This window comes from Kogia breviceps, chromosome 7 (assembly GCF_026419965.1).
Source record: "Kogia breviceps isolate mKogBre1 chromosome 7, mKogBre1 haplotype 1, whole genome shotgun sequence".
NCBI classification, from domain to species: domain Eukaryota; kingdom Metazoa; phylum Chordata; class Mammalia; order Artiodactyla; family Physeteridae; genus Kogia; species Kogia breviceps.
This window is the reverse complement of record NC_081316.1, coordinates 37,624,377-37,641,599: the sequence shown is the minus strand read 5'-3', so window position 1 is coordinate 37,641,599 and position 17,223 is coordinate 37,624,377. Positions and strand designations below refer to the sequence as shown.

The window sequence follows — 17,223 nt, the reverse complement described above, 5'->3', positions numbered from 1 at the left end:
AAAATTCAGGCAAAATTAATCTTTGGTGACAGAGTAGAAATGATAGTTGCCTCTGGGGCAGGAGGAATGACTCAGAGGGACATGAGGGACTTTTCAGAGGTAATGAAAATGTGTTATGTTTGGACTGGAGCTTTAGTCATATGGGTGTGTATTTATTTTTTTAACAAAATTTTCATTGGAGTATAGTTGATTTACAGTGTTGTGTTAGTTTCTGCTGTACAGCAAAGTGAATCAGTTGTACATATACATATATCCACTCTTTTAGATTCTTTTCTCATATAGGTTATTACAGAGTATTGAGTAGAGGTCCCTGTGCTATACAGTAGGTCCTTATTAGTTATCTATTCTATATATATAGTAGTGTGTATATGTCAATCACATAGGTGTGTATTTATCGCCAAAACTCATTGAACTGTATACGCTAATGATCTGTGCGATCATTCTCTCTTAACCGTACTTCAATTAAAAAAATTAAAAAATTATTTAAAAATGCAACATTTAAACTTATTATATTATTTTTATAGAACAGGTAACAAAAAATATTTTTGTGCCATTAGATTACTAAAATCAACGTTGTGAGCTTTTTGAAATAAAAGGTAAATCTGACATGCATTCTGTCCTCGGAGAACAGAGTCTAGTAAGACCCACTGGAAACCTGCATGAAGGATTAGTGAGCCCCAGGGAGGGAGAATCGGGGTAAAGGCGAAGGGACGGGAATGAGAAGGGGTGCACATGGGATTCTACTGGAGGGCATGTGGAAGGAAACCACAGGAAGACGACCCACCTCAAACCTTAAATACACTTTGATGTTGATTTATCTGGTTATAAAACTTAATTTCATGCTTGCAAAAGTTGAAAATGATGAAGGCAACAAACTTCAAGATAGTGACTCAAATCTGGTAAATGGAGATTTAGCACACACTGGACTTAAAAATTCATCATTTATTCATTCATTAAGTCATTTATTCAAGCTAGGGAGTCATTCTGACGCCTTCCAAAATCAAAGACTACTCTTTAGGGCTAGATTCAACTTTAATTCTTTTAATTGTATCAAAACAGATTGTAAGAAAGTGACCACAGGAACTTGTCAAAAATGTAATGTTTAATCCCCACCAAGTGTAGTGACCAAAGAAATTTAAGACCTTTCTTGCACTGCTTTCAACTTCTGCTGAAGGTGGGATTCTTCAACAGTGGAAACAGCCTTGGACCCCAGAGTTGGTGAAGCTCCCATGGGGATGGGGTGAAGGCCCCTGGATAAGAGTCCTTAAGACACTGCACTCAGTGTTTGTATAACCGGCACTGTCTCACTTAATCCTCACTACCCAAATGGGGATTTTTCTTTTTAAACCGTTTTAAGATCAGGGGTCCGGAGGCTGAGAGAAGTTAAGAAACCCTCCCAAACTGATAGGGAGGAAATTGGCTCTCAAAGCCACATTTGTCTGACTGAGGCAGAGACTCTGAATCAGGACACCAGACTGATTCCTGACGCCTTCAGAGTTTCCTGAGGAAGGGTGCCTTTTTTTGCGGTACGTGGGTCTCTCATTGCTGTGGCCTCTCCCGTTGCGGAGCACAGGCTCAGCGGCCATGGCTCACGGGCCCAGCCGCTCCGCGGCATGTGGGATCTTCCCAGACCGGGGCTCGAACCCGTGTGCCCTGCATCGGCAGGCGGACTCTCAACCACTACGCCACCAGGGAAGCCCAGGAAGGGTGCCTTTGCTTCCATCCACTTCTGATAGGTCCTCCAGAGCCTTCTGGAGAACCACCTTGAGGTCTGCCGTCCTCGCCTCTTTGGCTGCCTCTGCCTAAAGGAGCCAACAAAGTAGTAAATGATGACACTGGTGCAGCTGGACAGGCCCAAGGCCACCAGCCGGTGATGACAGGGGAACGCAAACAAATCATCCTGAATCCAGATTAAGAAGAACCAGTGGATGCCGGAGGGCAGGCCACAGAGGAGAAAGACCAGAACTGTGGGCACAGTGGCCACACACAGCCTGGTCAGCTGCATTTGCTGGGACCTACAGGGGATCCTGACCAGCTGGGCAAGGCTGTGCCCAGCTAGGAGCACAGACAAGAATGTCAGCCACCCAGCAGTGGTGAAGTCAAACACCCGACACTAAATGTGGTTAAAGTCCATTAACAGGAAGCCACGGTACTTCCCTTCCAGGGTGCTCAGCAGCAGGGCCCAGAGCAGGGCACACACGATAGCTGATAAGTGTTTGGGGCGGTGGCAGCGGTACCAGATGGGACATAGGTCAGACAGGCAGTGCTCAGTGCTAATGGCGCTGAGAAAGCTCAGGCCCGTGAGGTAGGCAAAGGTCAGCACAGTGGTGAAAAAACTGGGGTTGGGGCTGGAGCTGGAGTGGCAGGAGGTGATGAGCTTCTCCAGGGAACCTATAATGTGGCAGCAGAGGAAGACGAAGTCGGCTCCCCCCAGGTTGAGGATGTAGATGGAGAAGGCATTCCTGTGCAGGTGGAAGCCCAGGAGCCACGGCACAACTGCTTTTCCTGCCAGTTCTTCCAAGGCAATGATGATCATCAGCAAGACCAGGGTCAGGGTCACCACACTGAAAGTTTGAGGAAGGTCCTGGTCACTTCGATTCATCGCTGTGAGTTCCGTCTCCCAGGCTGGGGTGGTTGGATCCAAGCTCAGAAACCCTCCACTGGTGCTCCTGGGAACACAAACAAGACGCGAACACCTGCTGTGTGATCACTGATCCTCACGGCCACCCTACGAGGTGGGAATTACCCTCCCTGTGTTACAGAGGAGGGAGTTGGAGCCTTGCAGAGATTAAGATACTTCCCGAAATCCACACAGCCCTGGAGACCTGGAACCTGGGTTCAAACCCAGTTCTCTCTAACTCAGATTCTTGGGCTCTCTCTACTGCAACCCAGACTCTACTGACATGGGAATGTCACCTCCACTCAACCTCCCAGGCATGTCATGTCTGCAGGAGGAGAAAAATCTGGACAGGTTATGTGGGGGTGACAATAGGACTCTGAGCTCAGCATTCCTTCTGCCTGGGACAGAGATTACCTTTTAGGGCCAGGAGACAGAAACCCCAGGCATGACGTGCAGGCCATCTTAGTGACTGACAGGAGTGCACCCACCAGGGAGAAAGGAGATCATGATTTAGGGTCATGAAGGTTATGTGACCTTTTGCTATGACACGTGTGAGTGAGTCAGGAGGCCTCTTGAGCTAGAAATGGCCCAGCGTGTGAGCTTTGTGAGGACAGACAGTACTTTTCTCCACACGTTGGTGTGTCCCCAGTGCCCAGCTCTGTGTGGTGGACACAGTTTAAGTCACTCTTATAATGGATTTCTTTCTAGAGAAGACCAAATCACAAACTGAAAATACTTATAAATACCTGTGTGCCCCCATCTTAAAAAAACAATGATTACATTCCATTCTCAAGGCATTTCTGATGATAGTGAGAGATTATTCCAAAGAAGTGACACCAGATAGAGGTGCAAACCAACAAACAGTTAAAGAAACAAGCTGAGGAGATAACAGTGAGATACTGACCCAGTCCCAGGAAATAGCGTCTATGAGGAGGCTATAAGAAGAGATAGTTTTTCTCTATTTGCCATCAAGTCTCATTTCCATCTTCTGTACCCTTCTCTGCGTCCCACGAGATGTCTCTGTGCCTAATTGATGACCTCCCTCTCCCTCTGGCTCCCGTTTGCTTCCAGAGGAAGTGAGACACTGACAGGAAGCTGGAGGGCAGGAAGAGAGTGATTTGGGTTTTTTAACTCCCTGGCTGTCTCCCTGCCAGGCTGTGAGTTGGCAGTGGCAGTGTTAGTCTACCTCAAGACATAGCCCCTGTCTGGTGGCCCTTTCCTACAGCCATAGTGACAACTACAGCTACAGCCAGAGCCCTCCCTGAGTTCTGGTAACTACTCCTTCCTTTTCCCCTTTAGGCCCAGCAATGGTAACGGTGCCCTATGAAGACTTGTCCTGGGGGGCTTCAGCATCCCTTATAGATTCCCCTTAGCTGTGCCCACACCTTTGTAACCAGTCCCTCATTAAACTCTCCTCAATTACCCATTATATTGTGCTCTGTATTTTCTGCTGGGACAATGCCAGATATAAGGATACAAAAAACAAAACAAACAAAACAAAACAAAAAACAATGAACAGCAAGCAGATCTGTGAAACCTGACCCGGAGATGAGTGAGACAAGAAACCTCGTGAGATGTTTCTCATTTGCCCCGACTCCAGTCACTTATCTCAGCCTCTCTACCCATCCTACCCCATCCGGTCCCCTTCCCTGTGAGGAATGGCTGTCCCAAAGCCTTTTGCTGCCCCCTGTGAGCCTGTGCAGGAAGCTGACCCACCAAGCAATGTGAGCTTCCGTAGCTAAACAATAGTTTGCTTGGCATACGAGGCCCTGCGTGGCCTGGCTCACTTGATCTTTTAAAATTTAATCACAGAAGTAATGAGTGCACATTCATTTTATTTCAAAAACCAAGGTGTATAAAATGAAACGTAAAGGATCTCCAAATCTCATTCCCCAATAGCAACCAATGTCCAGTTTCCATTCTTAATGCTTATAGAAGTCAATATTGTAGCTTTATATAATAAAAAAACTACATTTATATTTTTGATTTATCAATATCAACAACAGGGTATATTGAGTTCCCTTCTGAAAGATAAGGAATTTAGCATACCACATGCACCCTCTGTCACCTTTCTCCCTCTACATCATGGTATTTGTTAGCTAGATTATTTTTAGATTGTCTAGAGCCAACCAGTATTTTCAGTCTTAGCTCCTATGCCTTCCTTTCATGTGCCCATGCTACCACAAAATTGAGTTACTTGTTTCCTTTGAGAACTTAACTATGAAGCATTTAAAGCAATCAGAAAAGTGTATGCACTCATGTGCTTCTTTACCCAACACTAGTGTATGCCTATGCTGTGCCAGGCTCTGTTCCAGGCAGTGAAGATGTGATGGTGACAACACACAAGACTATGCCCCTATGTTCCACAGGAGCTGGTGAGCTCACCCTGGGAGTGAGCGATCGTGAAGAGGTTTGAGACTCAACATTAGGGCCTCCAACCTCCAGAGACTTGGAAGAAGAGGAGGACTCAGCCAACAGAGTAGTGAAAAGCAGCTACTGAAGGAGTAAGCTAGGAGAGCATCCTAGAGACAGAAGCGAAAAACTAGTTCTAGAAGATGGGAGTGAGCAATAGCATCAATCCTACTCAAGAGACTGAGTGAGATGAAAACCAGGAATTGGCCTTGGGGGCTTCCCTGGTGGCGCAGTGGTTGAGAGTCCGCCTGCCGATGCAGGGGACACGGGTTCGTGCCCCGGTCTGGGAGGATCCCACATGCCGCGGAGCAGCTAGGCCCGTGAGCCATGGCCGCTGGGCCTGTGCGTCCGGAGCCTGTGCTCCGCAACGGGAGAGGCCACAACAGTGAGAGGCCCGCATACCGCAAAAAAAAAAAAAAAAAAAGAAGTCATAAATAAAAATATTGAATAAAAATAATTGAAAATTAAAAATAATTTTTCTGCATGGAAAAGGCCACCATAGGCAAGTCAAACAACAAACTGGGGAAAAGTATTTATAATGCATATCTTGGACAAAAGTATCTATGTCTATGTCCATATCTATATCTATATCTATCTATATCTCCAACACGTTACTAAGAGAGAACCTTAACAACCTAATAAGAAAATGACCAGCTCAGTTCCTACAAAACCCATGTTTCTTAAACATGAGAAAAAAATGCTGTACTCATGATGAGAAAGGGTAATTGAGACTCTATCAAGATATTTCCATCTTCAGATTTTCAAATATTCACAAGTTTGATACTGAATGTTTGAGAATGCGTGAGGAAAGTGGCGCTCTCGCGTGATTGGCATTCCCAAGCAAAACTTTGTCCCAAAAAGGAAGCTGCTCATAAGACTCTTTACACAAACCTATGCTGGTGAGAGATGTGGCGGCAACCCTGAGAATTTAGTGAACAGTCATTACAATCACCACATTATCAGGAACAGGTCTCTAAACCTTCCCATTTTTTAAAGATTTCTCAAAAAATGGGAGGAGAAGAGGAAGTTCTTTGGTGCTGTCCAGAAGGTCACTGGCTTTACAGAGGATGTTTTTTTTCTGCTCAACTTGTCTGGAAGTTTTATGATTTATCTATTTTCCAGGCAATTACCGTAGCTATTTAACATACTTATGCAAAGTCTAAAGGCAGCTTTAGTGTGATAGCTCTGTAGTCACAACCTTGCACCTGGACACAAGGGTAAACCAGCAGGTTGTATTTCATCTCCCATACCCCTCCTTTGCCCTGTACTTCGTTTGGGGTGGTGGACAAATTATACAACTGTCCCCAGAGGTCTGCCCTCCTCATGAACATCACCAAGACCTCAGAAAGCTTTAACCTGTCTCCTTCCTCCCAATCAACTGTGCTCCAGTACGTTATTTTGACTCTGTTCTCTTCGCCCCCCTCCCAAGAAATTAAACATTTATTATGGTTTAAAGAGTCAGTGTTTGTTCAAATGTGTCCCCATAGTCACCAATGTTTTTGCTCACCCTCGCATTTGACATCTCATGTCTTCCATTCCTTGAAATACATTCTTCAGAAGTTCCTTTTGTGAGAGTCTATGCGTGGTTAATGCTCTTGTTTTTCTCTGTCTGCAAATGTCATTGTTTCGCCCTCATTTTCTAGAGGGTTTTTCCAGGCTGGCGTTGTGACGTGACAGTTACTGTCCTCCAGCACATTGAAGATCCACTGTCTTTGGCTGCCAATGTTACTCTTGTGAGACTGGCCATCAGTCAAGTTGCCAATCACTTGCAGTGATCTGTCTTTTTTCTTTCTAAGAGCTTTCCTTTTTCTCTGGTGTGGTACACTTTCGCCAAAATGTGTCTGGTGGCTTTCTCTGTATGTCATGTTTGGGGTTTGTGGTGTTTCTTGGATTTCTAGATGATTTTCTGCTATTATTTCTTCCAATATTGCATGGTGGTTAAGAACACAAACTCTGGAGCCAGGCTACTTGGCATCTCTATGTGACCTTGGACAAATGTTGTAACTCCTCTATGTTTCATTTTCCTCATCTGTAAAATGGGGATGACATTATGACCTACCTATAGGTATGTTATGAACATTAGTGAGTTAATTATATAATAGTTTAGAACAGGGACACATGGTAAGTACTATATACTTATTGGCTCCTATGATCATTTTTATTATTATCTCTTTCTAGAAGTTTCATTCAACATATGTTAGTGTTTCTCTTTCTGGTCTCCATATCCCTTAACACCTTTTTCTTATTTTCCATCTCTCTGGCTCCTAGGCAGCTTTCTGGGTAATTTCTACAGATGGATCTTCTAAGTTTCTGGTCTCTTTTCCACTGTGTCTAATCTTCTGTTTAATTCATCCACTGAATTTTAAATTCAATTTTTATATTATTAATTTCTAGAAGTTCTACTTGAGATTTTGTTTTTAAATTTGCTTGGGCAGCTTTTGGCTTGGTCTTGATGCTGGCTCACATTGTCAATTCTCTTTTATGTCTTTAACCCTATTTAAGCATAGCAATATTATAATTCCCCATCTGAAAATTCCAATGCCAAAGTCTATCTATGTCTGATTTTACTGTCTATTGTTTCATCTATCTTTTCATATGGTGCCTTGTTTCTTTGTGTATTTGTAATTTTAGACTGTCAGCTGCTCACTTTCCTTGGGACTTTATTTGTGGGAATTCCTTGAGGTCTGAATTACAGTTGAGTTCTTCCAGAGAAGACTTGTGGGTTTTTTTTTTTTCTGATTGACTCAGGAAACTTCCCAACATGGCTCTCATCTATCAGGATGTCCCCAGAAACCTCATCTGTCATTTGAAGTTTTAGGGAGACAACATGTTGTGTGAGTTTGGACCACAATGTGTCTTGTGGCTACAAATTGTCAAGAGAAAATTTCTCTTCACCTACATGCAAGCTTGGTCAAACAGTTTCTTGGTGGTTTTATTTCTCACTAATGAGAAATACATTAAGGTTTAGTCTTTGAGGTCTCAATTTTTCATGCGGCACCCCTGTTAGACTTCCCACTTTTGGGTTGTCCTAAAACTTTATCTTCTACCCATGCTAGATCATGCAGGGCTTGCAGTAGTCATACTAGGAAATATGAGTTTCCTTCTGAGAGCAAAGGGGGTCCATTTAAGGAATTTAAGCAAGGAAGTAACTTGATCAGCTCTGCACTTCAGAAGAGTCTCTCAGGCTGCTGGGAGGAGAATATATAGAATATAGATGAAACTATAAATCTCTTGTCAGACCTCTACATGGAAACAACTGCATGAATACTATGATACATGCATACAAAGTATACAACTATTTATGCTGTTTTGTAATACCTAATATATTTCCAGTTTGATAATTATTAATTGTGGAACCTGTTTTGTCATAGTTCCTTATCCTTAAAATGAGATGCTTTCCAGCTGTGATGAATCTAAAATGAAATCCCTGGTACCTGTGGAGGCTTCTTTCCTTCATGTACCCTCCCCTCCTGGAGGCTCCCCGTTTCATCATTGTGATATACTCATCAATGTAGGCCCCTCTCCATGGCCCCAAATTTTGTGTTATGAATTCTTTCCATTAGAATTGAGAATGCAGGGCAGTGTCATTTAGAAAGTCCCTATAAAGGACAGTTTTGTTGGGGAATATGTGTTGCGGAGAGGGTGTGTGTGTGTGTGTGTGTGTGTGTAGCTGATTTTACTACATGAGCTTGCACAGATACATATTTTGGAAGGGGGTGGGTGGCTCATCGCTGATCTGGGCCTCTTCTCATTCCACTCTGTGCAGTTATCACCAGCCACTGAAAGCCAGGCAGGTGCAATGAAACCAGAAGAGGGGGAGTATCGTGATGATGTCATTTGAACTTGGATCCTACTATGCCTGGAGCCAGGTTCTCTTGCAGACCCCCAGTTATTTCAACCAATAATGTCCCATTTTTTGCCAAAATGAATTTCCTTTGGGCCTGCCCTTTGCTCACACAGCCGTAAATATGTCCATATCAAAGCATTTATCACACAGTACTTTAAGCATCTGAGGACATGATTTTTCTCCCACTGCACGATGAGCTCTTTGAGAATAATGAACATGTCTTTGAGTCCCAGGGCCTGGGATAGTGCCTGACCCCATGCTTAGCAATTTTTTTTTTGAAGTGCATACACTTGTGTCTGCAAGCATGAGTGAATTAGTGATTGAATAGATGACTTGGAGAGGTGAAGGTTGGGAAGTCATTCTGGGCAGAGAACTTTTAAAGCTTCACTGTGAGAAACATCTGCCAATAGAAGAGCAAAACAAAATGAAGGCAAAGAAAATTTGACAGGTTAAAATCCACTTTAAAATATACCCAACAGTTAAGAAGCCCAGCCCTTGTGGGAAATAGAATGTACCTGTAGTTGACTTAGATTAGTTTCCCAATGCCTGTACTATTTGGGAAGCAGTGTATTGAGAGAGTGGGGGAGCAGGCCACAGTGACATAGAGAGTCACAGGGGGGTCCAGGAAAGTGGAAGCAGAATATGCTGGGGTTGGGGGTAGGGACAGAAAGGTCCCTGAGTTGCAGGATCCTTCCTATAAAAATCCCTTTAGAAAATGGGCTTCACCAATCTCTTGTCTCTTCTTCTTCTTCTTCTTCTTCTTTTAAAATATTGTAGCCTTATTTTATTTTATTTTATTTTATTTTATTTTATTGGCTGTGCAGTGCAGCATGCAGAATGTTAGTTCCCTGCCCAGGGATCGAACCCGTGCCCCCTGTGTTGAGAGCACAGAGTCTTAACCACTGGACCAACAGGGAAGTCCCTCTTGTCTCTTCTTGACCAGGGATGGAAGACTAAGGGTGCGTAATCAGAATGACGGTTGATCTATGGTGGCCCTGCCATGGGGTGCTGGAGGACTGGATCAAAGTTAGTCTGAACTGGTTGGATGGAAGGAGAAACAGTTACATGACTTCAGCAAGGGAAAGAGGAGTTAAGCTGGGGAGAGCTGAGGAGGGCAAAAAGTCAGAGCCTCCCTTGTGAGAGCAGCCATGGTCCTTGAATAGGAAATCACACGGCTTCTTAGACTGTTGGTAACACCAGATAAGGCAGCAACTTCTCCAGAGCTCTCCTAGCCAGAGGACCAGAAGTTTACTACAGACTCAGGGGCTCCAGGAGGGACCTCCTGCTTCAAGGCAGTTCTGAGCTGACTTTCTACTGGAGTAGAGGGGAAAGAAGGCTCATTGAATTCTTTTCTTCCCATCCTTTGTCATTTAGGTCAATCTTCTCTTGCCCAGACAAGGGCTCCTCAGAAAGTCAGAGGATCATGGAGGCAGGAGTTCCAGGGCTCCTAGCAGCTGAGTGGTCAGGGAAGCTTGCGACCAGGTTCATCTGAGTGGGGAGAGCCAGCTCCTCCCTGGTCCTTCATACAGTGTCCTTCCGTCTGTCAGCTGTTCAGATCTGCTGTCAGGGAACATGGTCTGGGGGGATTCTGGGCATGAAAAATTGGGGACAACCAATGCTCTAGTTTTCCTCGTTGGAATTTCTTTTTCCTCCAAGCATCACATAAATTCATTCACAAGTATTTCTTGAACGGCTACTTTGTGCAGGGCACTGTGTTAGGCACTGATTATAAGGAGTAGCATCACAGACAGAAATCCCAGGGCTTGTTAAAAGTTACATTCTGGACACACGGGCTTCCCTGGTGGCGCAGTGGTCGAGAGTCCGCCTGCCGATGCAGGGGACGCGGGTTCGTGCCCCGGTCCGGGAAGATCCCACATGCCGCGGAGCGGCTGGGCCCGTGGGCCATGGCCGCTGAGCCTGCACGTCCGGAGCCTCTGCTCCGCGACGGGAGAGGCCACAACAGTGAGAGGCCCGCGTACCAAAAAAAAAAAAAAAAAAAAAAAAAAAAAAAACACAAAACATTCTGGACACACGTGTATGCGTAGTCGGCAGGCTTGGTTTAACTGAGTACTACTCTGGCTGATTTTTCCTGTTTGATCTGATCGTATTCAATTCAGTGCTAGCAACCTCTCTGCTGTGAAAGGCATGTGGCCCCTATACCTTGGTGTTCCTTTCTTTCCTGAAGCTCCCTGCATTGTGCTGACCCGCATTGGTTTCTTTCACTCCATCAGTTTCTCTCCAAGGCTCACAGATGCCCAGATCTCACAGGTGGAGGGGATATTAACGACCACACTGCATTTGGGGAAACTGAGTCAGGGAGGGCATGTGCCCTGTCAAGGTCAGACACAGAGCAGGGAACAGAACTGTAGGCTCCTCCCTGGTGCTGGCACTGCCCCCTCCCCCTCACCACAAAGCCCTCCCTTTGACTCCTTCACCTTTGGGTGATCTTGCTGGGGCAGGAACTACACTGATAATCTCACCTTTTTCAGAAAAGGGGCACTGTCTGAGGCTGCGACCACCGACCACTGGAGGCACTAGGACCGCCCCCGGGTCGGTCAGCAGCCAAACTGCTGCTTTGACTGGCCCTGGTGGCCGTGTGACCAAGGAGCCTCTTGCGTCGCTATCAAGGTGATGACTCTTTGCCCATACCATTGGCCACCGGATGGGTTCTCCCTGTCTGCCTGTCTCTGACTCTGTCTAGGTCTTTTGCTGTCTTTGTCCCCTCTCTATTTATCTCTGCCCACCTCTATTTCTGCTTTTCTTCTCTCTGTCCCTGGTTCTGTATGTCAGTCCTATCCATGCCCTCATTCCCAGACCTTCACATCACCTTCAGCAGTTTGAGGGGATTATCTCTGCCGGTGCTCATTTAGGGCCCCATTCTTCTCATAACAGCTCAGTCTGGGGACCTCGGAGATGTGTGAGGACCATGAGAAAAGCAGGGGCAGGACTTGGAAGGTCTCTGGAGAGTTTCTGCTGGGTCCAGAGCTGGAGTCATAGAGTCAGACACTTCCCTGAAGTTGGTGTCAGCTCCAAGGTGTGCAGGCAGGCCCTATGAGGGAAACTGAGCATGCAGGACAAAGGCAGCGGGCATCTGGTCCTTTGGTAGCAAGCGTGTGGAGGCAAAGGAAAAGGGAGGGGGCTGGGGAGAGTAGCCCCCAGTAGCCTTGCTGACTCTGGAGGAACGGATGCTTGGAGTTGGGCCTGAGCTACTTGTTGGGACCAGAGGTTTATGAGTAAAGGATGTTAGTAAGTCTGGTGTTTGTAAATACCTCTATATACTTTGTGAAGACAGTGACAAGAAGATTCCAGTGCATTTCCACGTGTTTTGTGTTCTAAGGGATGTCCAGCAATGGCTAGAAGGCCCCTGACTGTGGACCCAGCCGCTCCAGGCTGCCTGAGCACCCTGGCCCTAGGGGAGCTCTTCTGATGGCTTCTACTCTAACCCTAGGGGAGCTCTACAATGAGGACCCCTTCTGATGGCTTTCCAGGGGTCCTGAGCCTGGATTTCGCTGACTCAGCTCATTGCCTTCTGTGGTCAAGTAGCAGATGGAGTGGGCTTCTCCATCCCTCTCCTCTGCTGACAGCCTCCTGCTTTCCTATATGCTTCTCTTCTCCTTTAACCATGAGGTCTTGAATGAAAATTGTGCCCCTAGTGCTTCACCTTGTTATCCATGCCACCTGCTTCTAGACCTGAGCATCCTGCTGGGCCGCAAGTGCTGCATCTCTGCCGTCCTCCTGCTCTGGTAACCCTATCACTCAAGCCCAGAACGCATTAGCTGTTGTGTGTCCTGCTCAGTGTCTGTTCCTACTGGTGGCTCTTTTCAGAAGGGGCAGCTGTAATCTGCACAGCTCCTTTGAACTGGAGCGCCCAGAACTGGAGCTCACTGTGTGTGTGTGTGTGTGTGTGTGTGTGTGTGTGTGTGTGTGTGTCCAGCCTCAGCCTGATCATTGAGGTACAGCACAGCTCCCAGTTATGGCTGCCTGGCAAGCTCTCTATGGCCACCTTGCTCTGTCCCCATCTTACCCCTCTATGGCCCATCCCTCAGCATGGCTACATTCCTTGTATGATGGACGGATATTTATTGTGGTGAGAGCAGGATCTGTCTTTTCTTGGGATCTTCTGTCCTGAGTAAACAGCAGTGCCCCCCCACACTTCTTTACTGGCTCTCTTACACCATTAATGCAACCTATTGAGATCCAACCATATGCTATTTATGAGATATTAATTTAAAACCTAAGGATACAAAAAGATTAAAAGTAAAGGAATGGAAAAAGTTTCACCAGGCAAACACTAACCAAAAGGAAGAAATGTAGTTATTGATATATTAATATTTATGGTTATAAGATGTACACAGGAGTTTTTAGTTATAAAAATGATTATTACATTTTTGTATTTGTAGGAAAATGTTAAAAACATAATTTTGAAAAGAACCATTTATACTATCAAAACTGTAATTGGGAAAATATCTGAAAGAATGTATAAACTTAAGAAAAATTTTTTGAATGACATTAAGGATTACCTAAGTAAATGAAGTGATAGTATATATGTTCATGGATAGGAAAACTTAACATTATAAAGATGAATTCTCTTCAATTTCTCTATTATATAGTCAGTGCAACTCCAATAAAAATCTCAGTAGGATTATGTGAAGCTTTGATAAACTGATTTTTAAATTTACAAAGAAGCATCAAGAATAGACAATATGCTTCTGAAAAAGAAGCATAAGGAGAGAGGACCTGCACCTTATTATGAAGCTGTAGCAGTTAAGACTATATGGTACAAACCTAGGGAGAGACAAATTGACCAGTAGATTAGAAAAGACAGCCCAGAAACAGATTCACTCAAATACCAAACTGAAATACAGTAGAGCTAGCATGGGAGCTAAATGGGTTAAGGAGGAACTTTTTATTAAATAAAGCCAAGAAAAAATTGTTATTGTAGCAGAGGGGTTTTTTGGTGTCCACCAAAAACAAATAATGAAATGTCTTACTCAAAGTCACATTTTCAATAAATGATTCTGATCCTTAACTTCTATATACAATTCTCATTGTGTTAGCTTTAAGAAGCTGCTTAACTCCCTTGGGTCTTCATTTCATCATTCATAAAGTTGAAATAGCATCTACCTGCAGTTCTTCTTAGGCTGTCGAAGCAGGGAGAAGCAAAGAGCAAGCTTTTAACATTTTGGTTTCTGATTTTTGAAGTATCACACAGGATGAAGGGGAAAGAAAAGAAATGTGACATTCCACATGGCGCCACTAGGTGGCAGTCGATGATTATTGTGGGGCTCGTGTCACCTTTGACTGGCCAGCAGGGGGCTGACGTCCATGAAGTTTGGAAAGCGATCAATTTGAAGTAGGATAGCAAAGAGACCCATGTTACTTCTGGGTGGTTATTCATGGATGGTGGTAAGGACAGCTATTCCTGACAGTGTAGGGCAGTGTCTATGAAATCAGCCTCTGGAATGGTCAGTCTCAGATCCTGGATCTAACAGGATTACTAACTTAACTTTGCTATCAGTTACGTTGCTTAACCTCACTGACCCTCAGTTTCTTCACGTGTGAGATGGTGGTGCCCACTTATGGGGTTGTTGTGAGGTCCTCAAACACAAGTGAGTGCTCAGCACGTGGCAGGAGCCTTAGAATCGTCAGCAACGTGCTCATCTTCGTCAACATCATCTTTATTATCCCATTCCTTTCCCACACTTCAAAGCCTCTGAATCTTGGTCCTGAAATTCAAGTCCCCAAGGCCAGCAGGGTCTGAAGCTGCTCAGGCCATGTCTGTCCCTGTGAGTCTTTGCGGCGGAGCACTGGGCCCAACCTGGCTCTTCAGGGCGAGCCCATTTCCACTTCTGTTGCTGCATCTCTGTTAGAGTAGATGCCTCGTGTAAACATGGGCTGTAAACTGTAAAGCCCTCTAAAGATGTAAAGCACTGTTATAGCTGGTAGAATTCTCTCAACTCTTACAGGGCTACTGGGTAAGAAGAAAAGAATGAGACTCATGGCCCTTGGGTACCCGCTGAGGGCAGTTTCCCTTCACGGCTTCCTAGCTTCAGGGAGCCCAAGTGACTCCCATGTCACCCTCTCCTTCTCGAATTCCTGGTGAGGCCTGGCTGCCACCTGGTGAGGGCTGCCAGTCTGGTTTTCTCTGGCTTCCCTCTGCCATGTTTGGCCAGTGCAGGGCGGGTAGGGGGTTTGTGAACCCCGTGGTGATGGGTTGGGCAGCCGGCTGAGGAGGAGGAGGAGGAGGAGGGCAAAGGTGCAGGCCCAGGGCTGGGTTCAGCTTCGGCCGGCAGCTCCATGAGACGGGAGTTGCTGGAAGGAGGACACCCGTGGGGCTGGGGCCCTACAGTTCTCTGTACTAAACCAGCTCCTAATATGGGGCCAGACTTAAGAAAACCAGTACTGGGGGGCTTCCCTGGTGGCGCAGTGGTTAAGAATCCGCCTGCCAATGCAGGAGACATGGGTTCGAGCCCTGGTCGGGGAAGATCCCACACGCCACAGAGCAACTAAGCCCGTGCACCACAACTACTGAGCCTGTGCTCTAGAGCCCACGAGCCACAACTGCTGAGCCCACATGCCGTAACTACTGAAGCTCGCGCGCCTGGAGCCTGTGCTCCGCAACAAAAGAAGCCACGGCAATGAGAAGCCCACGCACCGCAACAAAGAGTAGCCCCCGCTCGCCGCAACCAGAGAAAGCCTGCGTGCAGCAACGGGGACCCAACGCAGCCATAAATAAATAAATTTTTTTTAAAAAAAGGAAACCAGTACTGGGGAGCTGGGCTCATGCCCAGTTTACAGATAACTGTGCAGTTTGCAGTTATGCTTTAGGAGAATGGAGGGGAGGGGCTTGCTGGAGCAGAATATGTTCCAGAGTATAAAGATCTGTGCAGTATCGAGCCACCTTCTCACATGCCTTTCAAACGCTGAACTGTTCCTGCCTCAGAGGCACTCTGTGTGCAGGTCTGCCAGTGCTCTGTGCTTGCCACTCTTCTCTGCCACCTGGATCCACCTTTATCCTTTAGGCCCAGTCAAGTTCCCTTCTTGGAATACATCCCGGCTCACAGGGCACTTTCCTCAGCTGACTCCTGCAGCCCCTGCAAGCCACCCCATAGAAGTGACACAGCACATCCTGCTCTATAATGACATTCATGAGTCTGTCCTCCAGGTTGGAAACTCCCCAAGAGCAGGGACCATGTCATTCAGTCATTGGTTCATTCATCCATTTGTTCAACAAATATTGATTGAGCACTGTTGCCTGGAGGGCCCTGTTTTTGGTGCTGGTATTTGCACAGGAAGCCAGGCCTGAAATACGGCTCCTGACTCCTGCCTGGCCCAGTGCTCTTTCCAACAACCCCTTCCCCACCCTCATCCCCCAGAGCCCGGCCTGCTGGTTGTACCTCAGGCAGGCAGTGTTCAGGACCCACCTTCCTCCCAGCCCAGACAGGCAATCCCCTGTGTTTGGAGGGCTGGGAGGCACCACTCCACCATCTCTGGACACTACCAATCAGGGAGCAATAGGGACACATCCTTTCCTCTCCAGCCTCTGCAGCCTCCCACGGTGTCCATGGGCACCAGGTCCAGGCTCGCTGGGCCTGGCTGGAGCCCTGGTCAGCCACTCCTGGCCACGTGACCTCAGGCAACTCTCGCTACCTCTGTAAGCCATGGTCTCCTCACCTCTAAAAAGGAGATAGCAGGCGTATCTTCTCCCTGAGGCCCTGTGAGAGTTTTCTGAGATTCTGCATGTTCGAGAAATGGTAGTTCCTGTCCTCCCCTGCCCCACTCCCAACCATAGGCCCGAGGGCTGCAGTCAACTTCCATCCACGGCAAGTCAGGCCCCAACTTAGCAGACTCGGAGTTAGGAGACCCATCTCCCTCCTTTAGCGCCCAGCCCTAGATAGAGTAATAATAATAATAATAATAATAATAGTAACGTCTCTCTCTTTGGTAGTACGTACTCTGTGCCAGGCACTGTTACAAGCACTTCACGTGTATTAACTCGTATAATCTTCACTACAGCCATATGAAGGGAGTACCATTATCACCCCCCTTTTCTAGATGATGAAAGTGAGAGACAGAGAGGTTAAGCAACTTGCACAAGATCACACAGCTAATAAGTAGCCATCAGAAAGCAAGAGATAGTCTGTGTAATTATTGTAGCGCTCATTGCCACAGCAACGGCCAAGGTAAGCCTAGGATATGTGAAGTGGGGCATAAAAGATGTCCAACACACACAGGCCCCTTCCCAGGGCACCCAGATGCCCCGTGAGCCTGGCCTCTGCTGTCTCATGCTCCATTTGGGCCCACTGGGCTGTGCTGCCTGGTGTCAGAAGCGGGTAGTCCATGC

General features: G+C 46.4%; 1 protein-coding gene and 1 long non-coding RNA gene across 3 annotated transcripts in view; one reads left to right on the top strand and one right to left on the bottom strand.

Moving 5' to 3' along the window:
- The window catches only part of LOC136794492 (uncharacterized), a 142,510-nt gene that overhangs the window by 79,503 nt on the left and 45,784 nt on the right, over window positions 1-17,223 (top strand). The gene's annotated exons all lie outside the window — the stretch shown is intronic.
- LOC131760283 (mas-related G-protein coupled receptor member X2) lies at window positions 1,463-14,254 on the bottom strand. The gene is given in 4 exon segments (XM_067039369.1): window positions 1,463-1,515; window positions 1,712-1,768; window positions 1,771-2,669; window positions 14,175-14,254. Coding segments are annotated over 4 exon segments (1,089 nt in total).